At 40.5% G+C, this 13,286-nt stretch overlaps 1 protein-coding gene across 3 annotated transcripts in view; it reads left to right on the forward strand.

Moving 5' to 3' along the window:
* Positions 1 to 641: 641 nt before the first annotated feature.
* Positions 642 to 13,286, forward strand: part of TTC29 (tetratricopeptide repeat domain 29) — a 112,989-nt gene continuing 100,344 nt past the window's right edge. The window contains exons 1-4 of one of the 3 annotated variants that reach the window (XM_083755830.1): positions 642 to 713; positions 7,927 to 7,968; positions 11,166 to 11,260; positions 12,797 to 12,880. In XM_083755830.1, coding sequence (XP_083611956.1) covers positions 11,172 to 11,260; positions 12,797 to 12,880 — 173 coding nt within the window. In that variant the 5' untranslated portion in view covers positions 642 to 713; positions 7,927 to 7,968; positions 11,166 to 11,171. Of the gene's footprint in view, positions 714 to 4,243; positions 4,376 to 5,442; positions 5,500 to 7,926; positions 7,969 to 11,165; positions 11,261 to 12,796; positions 12,881 to 13,286 lie in introns of those variants that run through there. The other 2 variants (XM_083755829.1, XM_083755831.1) reach the window with 2 other exon arrangements.

Consider the following 13,286-nt stretch of genomic DNA (forward strand, 5'->3'; position numbering starts at 1 on the left):
AAGGAACATAAGCAGTAAGTTTAGCATTTAGATTGCAATATTTTAATACTGCTACATGCAACCCCCAATCTCTGCCAAGCAGTAAGAAGATTCCAGGGGGTTCTGGGCACTGACCCAGAATTGTGTTTCCTTCTGGAGAATTAGGCACAGCAGAGACTGCCGTGTTTTTATGAAATACGGTTTAATTACACATATTTACAACCTGCGCCTAGATGGAGAGAGTTCCCAGCATTCACATCACAAGAGAGTTCTTTATTGCCCTGCTAAGAGCAGCCAGCTCAAATCCAAAAGCAGATAATCAGCCATGCTGCCTGCGCCCTGTGGTGATGGCTTCTTCTTCTTCAGCCCCGCATGGCTGTCTGCCCATTTCCTGCTTCTTCCCAGCACCAGTTGCAGAAACAACTCCTCCTCTTCCGCTTATAGCTTCACCCATTGTCACCCAGGCAACCTCCGTTTTCCAAGCCTATTGCAAAGCAATCACATTTTCTTCAAGGCCCACTGTAACCCTGGCAACCCTTGTTTTCCCCAGATTCAATAATCTTCCTTTGATGTGTTCATGACTGGTCATCAGCACCTTTGTACTCCTTAACAGCTTCCCCCCAGGCGATGCCCTGGTCTGGAAAAAAAGCTTAGTTCACAGGAATCTATAGGGAGGCAGGGCACCCAGAACCCCAGGGGAATTTGGATACCCACAAATCCATAACAATACTAATGTGAGTTCATATGTGTATGCAGATGTGGAGTCTAAGACAGTAACTAGCATGTGAAATGTATTCCTCCAATTTCCATATATCTTTTGACCACTTTATCCCCCAAAATCTATCTGCATAGGATGAATTCTATTCTGATAAACTGCTTCAAGCAAGTATTCTCTTCTTTACTGGCAGAACAATATACTCCCTCTGCTGAATATATTATCCCGCCCCACACCTTAAAACCCTCCATTACAAAGGAATTGCCTTTCAAAATAAAAGATATTATTTTAAAAAAAATGTAACTGCTTCATCAAAAGATGAATATAATATTTTAAAACCTTAAAGACATATTAAGAACATAAAACTTAAGGAATGGAGGAGGCAGTTCTAACTAAATATCACACATCTTTTTTGGATCATTATAAATGTACAGAACTAGGCAAATTTCAATTTGCTCAGTGAATTGTCTACAAATGCAATCCTCGAGCCAAATAAAGAGCATTGGCAATAGAATTACTCCTGTGGCTTTTGCATATAATGTTATTGATTTATCCATCTAATAATACCTACCACTAGCATCCTAATCTGTAGATCAATTTCCCTTTCCATGGAACCACCCATCTTTAAAACCGCATTATTGTATGTTGTATGATGGTTAGGTAAAGATATGCATTATAGATGATCTTTCTGGAATTAAGGATTCTTAGTACTGGAACTGTGAATTTAAAACTTAGTACCATTACTGTAAAATTATGTAGTTTCACAATTTTTAGTTCAACATGTAAGTTCATGGATCACTATTTTTGTAAAGCTTATATTTACTCTCTATGTATCCACTATTAGCGAACCCTAGAATATTAATATTTCTTTTGCTCATTGTCTAAAGACACACTTTACATGAATTAAATCTGCAGGATAAAAGAGTTTTCTTCAGTTTTGAATTCCAGACCTTCAAATGGCATGAAAAGAAGCTGCTTGAGAAAACAATTTAACATATCTAGTACTTCTATTCAGATTCTTTTTACTTTAAATTGATTTTTCCTCTAAGTAACCATAAGCAAGCTCTGAGCACTTTTTCACTGTCAACAGCACAATCCTACCCATGACCACTCAGAACTATGTCCCAGTGAGGAATGCAGGTGGCACTGTAGTCTAAACCACTGAGCCTCTTGGGCTTGCCAGTCGGAAGGTCGGTAGTTTGAATCTATGCAACGGAGGTGAGCTCCCGTTGCTCTGTCCCATCTTCTGCCAACCTAGCAGTTTGAAAGCACACCAGTGCAAGTAGAAAAATAGGTACTGCTGTGGTAGGAAGGTAAATGGCATTTCTGTGCACTCTGGCTTCCGTCACTGTGTTCAGTTGTGCCAGAAGCAGTTTAGTCATGTTGGCCACATGACCCAGAAAGCTGTCTGTGGACAAACACCGGCTCCCTCAGCCTGAAAAGCGAGATGAGCGCTGCACCCCATAGTCACCTTTAATAGGACTTAAGCGCCCAGGGGTCCTTTACCTTTTTTACCTTATGTCTCAGTGAATGAAATTGGGCTTACTCCCTGGTAGGGACCATTTGCCATTAAGTACTTGATTTATCTTTATACATGGCACAGCTAACACCAAGCCTTAAATACGTTTAGAGGAGCTTACACTCTGGTAAATATGTTTTAGGACAACAGGGGATGGCCTTCCAGCTGTTGATGGACTCCAACTCCTATCAGACCCAGTTGGCATTGTCAATGGTTTAGAGATGGAGACAGTTGTAGTCCAACATCTTTAGGAGGACCACAGGTTACCCCATCCTTCCTTTCTATAGAAAGACTAAATAAAATAAAAGTTTTGGCTTTTTAGCCCCTAATGACAAGAAACATGATGCTAACCCATATTAATGAAAAGCAAGACTGGAAATTCCTTTAGTGATTTCTTTATAGAAAGTCTGTTTGATCTTCATTGGCACCCACTGTCTCCATCACGTTATTCAAACAGAGTTAAACAAAAGAAAGACATGACACAGAGACAATTCTGACGATGGTTCTATAGAAACTATGTCTATCATGAGAAAGAAGAGACAGATTACTTTAGTAGGTAGGGTGTTGTTTATACAAATGTAAACGGGTTGTCTTGGTAATCAGTCAAAAGAAAACCAGCATGTTTAGTGGGGGGGAGTGTTTGATTGAAATCTCTGTCTTCATAACTTTTAAGGCAATCATAGGAGATTAAACATTGTTATATAGGGGTTTGTAAAGTTAGTATGCTCCTAGGGCAGGCATCCCCAAACTCTGCCCTCCAGATGTTTTGGGACTACAACTCCCAACATCCCTAGCTAACAGGACCAGTGGTCAGGGATGATGGGAGTTGTAGTCTTAAACATCTGGAGGGCTGAGTTTGGGGGTGCCTGTTCTAGGGATATGTAGCAGAGTGAGGTGAGACAGAAATGTCAGAGAGGGGAAACCTAGAACCTTGGCATACACACAACTGTGCAAAAAGGAAAAGGCTGCAGTCAATGTTGTTTTCCTTAACTTGCCCATGTGGGCACAGAGCAACAGCTCTCCATATGTCCGTCAAAACACCAGCCTTTTGCAGCTACAAAACACATTCTGAAATTTGCAAGGAAGAAAGATTGCTTGGGAACTAGACTGATATGATAAACTGAAAGATACCCATGATTGTAATATCATATTAACATTATTTCTAGACAAGAAAGGAAGTTATATGTTAAAAGATTTCTAGAGCTCTTTTATGAAATAAAAACAAAAAAAAATCCTTCCAGTAGCACCTTAAAGACCAACTAAGTTAGTTCTTGGTATACTAAGAACTAACTTAGTTGGTCTTTAAGGTGCTACTGGAAGGAATTTTTTTTGTTTTGACTATGGCAGACCAACACGGCTACCTATCTGTAACTGAAATAAAAACAGACAGCTCATACCACACAACCTATGAGTAATTCACATGGGCAGCTGAATCTGAAGCATATTTACTCAAAAGAAAATCCTGCGGAGCTCAGTGAGACTTACTTTCTCATATGAGTGTCACCACCAACACAAGGCTTGCCAGGGCACTGCTGCTGCTGCCAACCTCACAGGCTGCTACGAGGCCTGCCACGCTACCAATGGCAGGAGTGCAGGCCAAAGTTGCCTGCTTACCAAGAAAATGTAACCGGCAGTACAGTACCTTCCAGCACCTGGGTTGGGATGCTGAAAAAAGTAACCCAAGAGGATTTTTCACTCACATGCCCATAACAGACTGGCAGCTATTTTGACTCTTGCAGCGACCGATAGAATAGCAAAGGGCAAACTGTGAAAAATAATAACAATAATAATAATTTTATTATTTATACCCTGCCTATCTGGCTGGGTATCCCCAGCCACTCTCCATGAAAAAGACTCCATGAATCGAAAGTGGAGACGAAAGATGCACTTTCCCCCGTTTATTTGTTAGTTTTGTAGCGCAAGGAAATCTTTCCATTAAAGCCAGTTTTTCTAAATGAATGAATGAATGAACAGCGAAGGGATCCACTGCAAGACGTCAGCCGGCCACTAGCAGGAAGCCGGATCCTTCCTCTTCCCCCAAGCCAGACTGAGGGCGGGAGGGCGCGCCTGGGAGGCGGGGGCGGAACACTTTCCCTGGCGCCGCCCCGTTGCCATGGTGACGGCTAGGCGTCTTTCCCTGCCCGAGTCCGTAAGGCCTACAAGTAAGCGGTGCAGACTGAGGGGTAGACCTGGTCTTCACTTTCCCTTCCCCGGGGGCTGGGTTGAACGCCGTGATTCATGCTGGGAGGGCAGGCGCGGAGAGAGAGAGAGAGAGAGAGAGAGAGAGAGAGAGAGAGAGAGAGGTGGAAAGAAAAAGAAAAGCAACAGGTTGCGCTGGTGGTGGAGAGAGCGCCGTCCCCCCCCGCCCCCCAGCCTTTGTATAGCATGGCTCTAGCTGCAGGTGCTGAGCCCTCCGTCTCGCATCCAGCGGAGCGCAGAGAGAGGGGCTGTCCTCTCTGCGTGTGCCCGGATACTGGGGGCTTCTTTCACACGTGCATAGAATTGGGCTTTTTCTTCCGGGGGGGGGAGTTGCGCGCTTTTGTGTCTGGATCCTATAGTGTAGAGTCAGCCCACGTTTCTCCTTCCTCCTTCAGTTCCGGGTTGAGGCGAATGGGCGAAGTTGGAGGTGATGGGCAAAGGAGAATAATGGGGAAGATGGCGAGGGGGGCGACGAAGATCCGAGATCAATGGGGTCTTCTCTCTCTCCCCACCCCACCCCATTGCGGGCTGTGTGTGCAGAGACTCTGCTGTGCCGTCCGGTGTCCAAATAAATTGCTCCTGATCCCCGATAACGATTAGTTGCATCCTTGGGATTTGGGAACCGAGAAGCGCAAAGCTGGAAAGCAAAAGGTGCTTTCAGGCGCTCCAGAGCTAAAACTGCTGGCGCGCGGAAGCGCAGCGGAGAATATATATATAAATGTAATCGGGCGCATTTTAGATCTGGAAGAATCATTTTGCAGTTGTCAGTAATGCTTCACTTTAATAGGTGTTGACCCTCTAAAATGTACAACACAGCAGCGCAAGATCTCGGACGCCCTGCGAGAAACCTTTGGTGGGGGGGACGCAGTGGAAACGCAGTTTCTCTCGCTAACTGAACAGCAAGACCCTCGTCAGATTCGTGTAGCTGTCCAGTCTTTTTAAAAGCAAGCGAATGCAATATTTCAGAACTCCCTCCAAGGCTGCATTTCTGTATTCATCATGCTGGTTAGAGGTGGAGTGGTTATTTTGCTGCCACAGTAGTCTGAAGCGATTTGAAATGTGGTTCATTAAAAAGGATTTGCCTTAAGTAAGTCAATAGGCAGGGAAACTCTAATTCAATATTTATCTAAGGGCCAAAATAAGCGTACAAGCCCACAGCCAACAGTTAAACTGACTTATGGCCACTGAAATCAATGTGCTTGAGCATGCCTAGCTATGTGATGGATTTAGGCATAATTATAAGTTACTTTCATATTTTAAGTTAGGATATACAAATGTTACACAAAGAATGGGTGGGGATATACCTGTTACTTTTGCGGGAGGATATAGATAGTATTTAAGGTTTTACTGAATAGTAGCAAAGGGAAATTATAAATGCCAATAAGAGATTTTAGGAACACAGACTTGTCAACCCTTCGCCAATCACGAAAAGGCTTGTCTTGAACCTTTCCAAGTGTAGGCAAGAGAAAGGATCCCAGGCAATCGAAATAATCACAGAAAGCAAGAACTGTCCCTTTGAAACTGCTTCTTTTGGGTGGCATGCCCTGCACTTTAGCACTAATCCTTTCAAGAGCAATAGTGTAATATCTCTAGCTGATTAAGAACACTGTGAAATTGCTTTTGATGTAGGAATTCTTCTCTAATTAGGCCAGTTTGGACAATTCACCCCCAAACCTCTCAAAGAAGGGTTTTTTAAAGTGGCTAGCCCTTTGTTAAAATGACATTCTGTTGCTTTTATGTAGTAACTTTACAGTTCTAGAAGGATTCTCCCTGCTTCGGAACGTTACATTATGGCAAGATATGTGTATGTAGATCCTCAGCTTTTTACACAATAACTTTAAGTAAATACAGTTTATTACTTGATGAGGTGTAGGTTTTCTGCATTTCATAGAGAACTCCTGGATTATTTTTCTTTCAAGATGATTGCATTAACATTTCCCTGCACGTATTTTTTGCTTGCTGTTGCACACTATCCCCGTCCCATCTATTATATAAGCCACTGCTTGTAGCTATTCTAGAACTGGATTGGGGTAGTGCAATTATAGCTCAAGCATCAGTTTTTGTGAGTTTGCTGCAGGTACATTTGAAAAGGCCTTCAGCAACAGACAGGGCCAAACTAGATGTTATGCTAACACATTTGCTATCCTAGCCCCACATTTGCCAATATAGCAGGGCTGGGAGAGGGTTGGGAGTGGGGTGGGGTATTTATCTCCTCCTATACCCATTTATAATCCACTGCAAATACCCTCATAGACTTTTTCCTTCCCCTTATGGGGGGTGGCTAACTTTGTTGCAGAGCCTAGTGGGGGGGGGGGGCAAAAAGCTGCCTGAAGGCATAGAAGAATGATTGGGTGATTAAATGAGGACTTTGGCTAATTAAACAATCTATACCTTCTTAAAGTGTGTGTGTGTTGCTGTGCTCTGTATTTTTGTATTTTTATATTGTAAGCTGCCTTGGATGAAGGACAGCATTGAAATTTAATCAATCAATAAATCAATCAATAGCCATTCTACCCTGCTAATCCCTGAACTCTTCTGTTGGAATTAAGATGGAAAATGTGCTTCTTTTGTAACAATTTGGGTGACAAAAGCAACACTCTGTGTATGTGGTAATGTGTATTGGCTACCCACAAGGAAGAAGTTTGCCAGCTTTTTTTTGGATAAGATATGTTTCATTGTCTTGTAGGAAGGGATTTATTCAGACTGTGAATAGATAAGATGGTTATTTTTTCAGGAATATATATATTAGGTGGTAATTTCTCAGAAATAATTTTAACATTCTGAACATTTGGTAGTTCATTCCAGAATTTGCCACTCATTTTAAAATTAGCATAACTTATGAAAGTTGGGTGACTCGATCCAAATGCAGCAGAAACGGTGGTCCAGGTTTGCAGCATACACCGAAAAAGCTTTAACAAATTTATTACATCACAAGCATTTAGGAAATATGCATATGATCATGCTGCAAACATTATTACACATCTAATCAGTAGTCAGTCCCATTGAAATCAGTGGGTTTACTCACATGTCACTGTGTACAGGATTAGAGTCTTACAGTATCTATCTATCTGCTTATCTGTCTAAACTAGTTCCCAAGAACTGTCACACTATTCATGTGACCAAGAAACAACCCAGATTCAATTTGATTCACAAATGCTAGGGGCAGAAGGAGTTTGAGTAGTTTAGCTCCTGGCCCTGTGGTGTACTCCTTTACTTTTCCTGACATATTGAATATTCAATTCCCATCCAATCCTGTGGGGTCAGATAAAGTGCTGCACTTGAGTGTGCTTCTAGTGAGGGCAAACCTGCTCTTAGCTCTCAATGACAGCGATTGTGGCAGGGAGTGTAGTGTATGCACAGAATATGCAACGACACACTGCAGTCCCCTAGTAGCCTTGCAGTGTATAATCCCCACCGCTGTGGTGCCTGCCATGAGGGACACTTTGCTAACATTTAACAATTTATCAATTTCTTTGTCCGATATGTGTTGAAAGTGCATTTCTTTCTTTTTTAGGTATCCTAAAAGAACAAGCACAGTACTGCACATCATTAAGCTGTAAGAGTTTATCATCTTTGGTTTATTATTCATACAGTTTGAATAATCTCTGTTCTGATTTCTGAGATGTTTATGACACTCAAGTAGCAGCTCTTGGCATGGGCGTAGCCAGGGGGGCAAGGAGGGGCAGCTCCCAATCAATAAAAATCAATAAAAATACATAGTTAACTGAGGTTCTCTGCCCCCTCCCCAACAAACATCCTGGCTACACCCATGACTCTTGGTTATGTGGTAAACTGCTCATATGCACTTATTAGGTGGATGGGGAAGTGTTCACAAGTCACGGCAAACTTCTAGTTTTGACATTCGCAGTGCCATGAGTAGAAAAACATGGTGAGCTGATAGACACAAATGTTTCAGTATATGTTGCCATATGGAGTGAATTAAAGTGAACACTGTGTGGTAACTACCCCAAAGCCTTGCTTCTGATGTCATTGATGAAAATACTCTGCTTTCAGTTTTATTATGATTTCAAAAAAAGGTATTCTAGCCACGAACCACTGATACATCTAAAGATAGCATTGTGTACTTGTTGGTCATAGTATTCACAGACTCACTAATGTGTAGAAATAAATTGCTATTATTTTTATTTTGCAGTAAAATGGTTTTGAGTGGTATTCTGGGTAATTACCTCATATTACAACTTTGTGTATTTTATATGTTTTATTTTTTTTTCTTTAAGAAAATGTATACATCTTTTGATTATAATAAAATCTCTAAGTGGTTTACAAGAAATATTAAAATTATCAGTAAAAATTAACAGTAAAACAGATGAAAACCTGTCAACATCTATTATTCAGTTTGTTTTGTAAGCTGCCTTTGTAAGCCTGAATGGCAGCATATAAATATCTTAAATAAGTAAATGAGATTTTATTTGGCTTCATTAAGCACTGTTCGACTTTTCAGTGACAATGTACTGTCACTCTTCTTCACCTGCTGCTGGCCTGTCAATCTGCATTTTAAGCTGAACCTGAATACATCCCCTAAGAAGTTTTTTATTTACTTTGTTTGCACATTCTCATGGCAATTATCCTGTCAAATGGAGTTTTCCCTAAGAGAAAGACCTGATTTATATACATTATTCTGTGTCTTGATTAGTAATGGGCAAGCTTTCTTTCACGTACTTTGGAATGGGCTCAATTCAGATCAGCCCCTTTAAGTTTTAGGTCTAATCACACACTTGGTGATATAACTAGGAACACAATGAGGCTTGGAGGCCTCTATGTACCCAGTCTCATAATGATTGCCATTCCCTGCTGCCTCTTTCACTTTTTCCAAATCTTTCTGGGAGGTAGCATGCAATCAGAGGTGGTTTTAGGGCAGTGCAACTGGTTCCGCCACACTGAGTACCAAACCTAGAGAGCAACAGGGCACCACAACTATGATGTAGTGAATTGAGCAGAATGGAAGGCGAATGGTGGGAAGCGAATTTTAGCTTCACACAGGTCACCACTGAAATTTGGAAGACAAAAGTCCATTCCTGATGCAGTTGTTGCTTCTGCTGCCTTGATTAAATCCTGGAACGCTCCAGCAATCACATCACACTTGCCAGAATCACTGGGATTTTAGTGGAACCTGCAATTTTCCAGGAATCTTGAGATACACAGTGCCGTTACATGGCCTAACAAAGTCCCTTTTAATCACTGACCCCAGATAGGCTTCAGCAAAACAAGGGAAGTGAGTGGCTTTGGTTGTGGGAAGGGCTGGTGCTAGGGCAAAATTGGGTTAATTATGAACTGAACCCAATCTCTAGATATGTTTGCCCTTCATTTGTAATTTATTCAGAAGGTCCAAATGGAAGAAGTTCTCATTCAAAAGACTGCAGTTCTGAACTGGGGATTATCATTAGTCTTGATCTTACAACAGCAGAAGTTCATTAGTGCTCTGTTACTTATTTTTACTTTTTAACTACTATCAGCTATTCCGTACTTGTAAAGCAAACTAAATTTCCTTGGAATAACATATCTCTAACAATTGGAGAAGCTTCTCTCCATTTTTACAATGCTGTGTTTCTGGCTCCATTAAAAGTTTGTGCCTTGAGGCCTGCCAGCAGGGCTTACAATATCTACATTAAACCAAATTTAAGAGTAAGGGTGCTCCTGCTGCTAACATTCTCAGATCATAGACTTGCAAAATGAAGGAACTGGCAGCTGTAACTTTAATGGTGGGAAGTGTAAGCTGAGTACGTGGGGAAAAGAACACAGTGCTCTATGTGACAAAAAAGTCCTATTAGCATTTATGAACTTCAAAATGACAAGCTAGACTGCTCTGTCTAATGGCTTTTTGTTGTTGTTCTGCTTAAAAGAAATAAAGCTTGTGCACATATAAGACTAATTGTGGTATTAAGTTACTATCATTATGTTGTCATTATAACATGTTAGTGTTCCATAAGCAATGTTCTTATAGCTACTGAAATGTAAGGCTGTTAAAATAAGTACTTGTTGGGTCATTATTTAAAATTGGGGCTTCATTCTAATATACAGGAGTAGGAAATTTGTTGCAAATGTTCAGTTAAAAAGAAAAACAGTGAAGCTGAATGTTACAGTTAAATGCTGAGAAATGCTAAGTTGAGATACTTGTAGGCAACTTGTACTATCACTGTTACAAAAATAGCTATGTATTTGTTTTCCCTGTTCAACATGAGGTCTAGTAGTATGATCACAATATTCTATGTATCAATTTCTCACCTGCTCCATTATAAAACATAGATTTGTCTCATGCCTACATGATGATAAGAGAGCAGTTCTATTACAAGCACTGTTTCTGGGCCAGTGAATATAACCAAATCTAATATTTCAGCCTACAAATACTTAGAATGTTCTTGAAATCTCTGTTTTTATTTAAAAAATAAAATAACTTCTCTGTGCTTTCATTGTTACTTTTATGTGCTCCCAATATTCTTGGAAGTTTTGCATGCCTAGTTAAAATATGGTTTTGGGATAACACCTCTTCATTGCTGCTCTTACTCAAAGTTGATTTCAAATTGGTGTGTGCTATGAGGGGTCTCTGTTTATTATGATGGGTATCTAATGAGTCAATTTCACAGTGACTAAAAGCTCTGCTGATATCTCAGTGCTGCGAAACCTCTGAACGACTAGTATAGTTTACCCTGAACAACACACCTGTAATGAATGTCTAAGAAAAATGAAAACTATGTGACATTAATTTCTGACAATATTCTGTATTCATTTATTTAGTTCAAGATGAATATATTCCTTCCTGTGCCAGTGCGAACCCCCAAAGCGCATCCAAGTAAGGAAGAGATGAGATGCCCATCACCAGAACTTGCAAGGTGTGTGTTTCTTGTATTTGTTTGTTTATTATTTCTCAGTTGAGTGTACCACTCTTTAAAGCTAAAGTGCTAAAGGAGCAAATTGAGGTACAGGTCAGCTATGAGAAAGAGTCAGACCTGTGCACCAATTGATTCTGAGAGGGACTGTATGCAGTCAATTAATGTGTAATTAGAGTGTTTTAAAACTTTACGTCTCCCTCCCCTTTCTGCTGATGACCAAGTCACAATAAAAGTTGAACTGTGTGCCTTGTGATAGAAGTACAAAATAGTGGAGGTGAAATTAAGATGGGGAGGCATTTTTAATATTTGTGGATTCTCAATAGCAGCTGTTTTTGTAAGAAAATGGGCGGGTGGTCTAGGTATAAAAAAGAGCCTGTTGGGGGGGGGATAGTTGAAGGCACAGGGGCCTGGAGGAAAGAGGAAATCACCCAAACCAGTCTTCCTCTGCCCTAGGTTGACCGGTGCCATCCATCAGCGGAGGGGACAGCACTGGATACCACCCACAGTCTCTAAAGTTTCTTACCAATTCACTATATTTCCCCCCTCAGGAAGCTACATTTGAATTTTTTTCTGAATTGAAAGCATTATTTGACTTAGTTCCCTGAGTTTGAAGTAATGAATGTGTTAGGTCTCAGTTGTGCTCAAATGTTACATCTTATCAAAATGTTACTAGGATTTTGTGAACTGCCATCAGTTGGCTTCATCTGAAGCAGTTTGTTACTGGCTTATGCCCTGACATTTTCACATGGGTTAGATAGAACTCTGTGCTAATATTTCAAAACATTTGTGATTAAACCTGATTTTCAAAAAATAACAGAGAAATCCTCCTCAAAAGGAAATTCCGTTGAATTTAGTGAGGATTACTGCCTGGTAACCTCCTGCCAACCTAGCAGTTCGAAAGCATGTCAAAGTGCAAGTAGATAAATTCATTACTCTGGTGGGAAGGTAAACGACATTTGCGTGCGCTGCTCTGGTTCGCCAGATGTGGCTTAGTCATGCTGGCCACATGACCCAGAAGCTGTACGCTGGCTCCCTCGGCCAATAAAGCGAGATGAGCGCCACAACCCCAGAGTCGGCCACAACTGGACCTAATGGTCAGGGGTCCCTTTACCTTTACCTTACTCCCTGGTAAATAGGGATTAAGATTTCAGTCTAAATGTATCTTGCCCAACTCAAATAATGCTCATTGTGGTCATTGCACTTGAGAGAGAAGATGCACATTTACTTTCCAATCACTGCAAAACATGGAGTCCAATAAGGTTTATTATTTGTGTACTAAAAGTGAAAGTCATGAATAAAAGGAGCCTTTCGCTAAAGCCAAGTGTACTTTTCTACAAAATAAAGGTCTGAATTAGCTGCAGACCTAAAAGGTAAAGTGATACTTGTACATGTTGATAGTATGTGTTTGATAAAATACTTTGTCAATATTTTAATATTTATCTGTCTTTGCTTGGCAAAGGTTAATACATAATACATGCAGCAGATTTTGATGTTAAGTCACCTCACTGTTCTTTAATTTTTTTTATTTAAATTTAGGATGCATTTGATCAAAGGCAAAGATGCCATAGATCGTTATTTGGCCAAGCATATCAAAGGATTGTCAAAACAAGAGGCTGCTGCGTAAGTAAGGTCTTTCTGAGGCATTTTTATACTGAAAGTTTATTGTTTTCTTTCTTTCTAGTCTTATTCATTGAAATCTAAAGTTCCTCAGGCAATTTTCTGAGGAACATGGCATTTAAAAATTAAAACTGATATTAAATAATTATGTTTCACTGCTACTTATCTTGCATATATCAAAGCATTCAGTTCAATGCTTGTGTTAATTCACCGATTTACCAAAGTAGATTTGCAGCATTTAATTGTTTGTCAGTAATTAAAACGTATTTTTCTTCCTTGATTTTTGTAAAGCTTCTCCCTTAAGGCTGAAGTTTTACTTTCTGAAATATACTATTGTGATTTGCAGTACTTAACTCTATAATGTTCCCTGGTTCTCTAAAACCCACTGTCCAAAATCAGCCTGGGGGGA

The sequence above is a fragment of the Podarcis gaigeae genome (assembly GCF_964106915.1).
Source record: "Podarcis gaigeae genome assembly, chromosome: 9".
Classification (NCBI taxonomy): Eukaryota; Metazoa; Chordata; class Lepidosauria; order Squamata; family Lacertidae; genus Podarcis; species Podarcis gaigeae.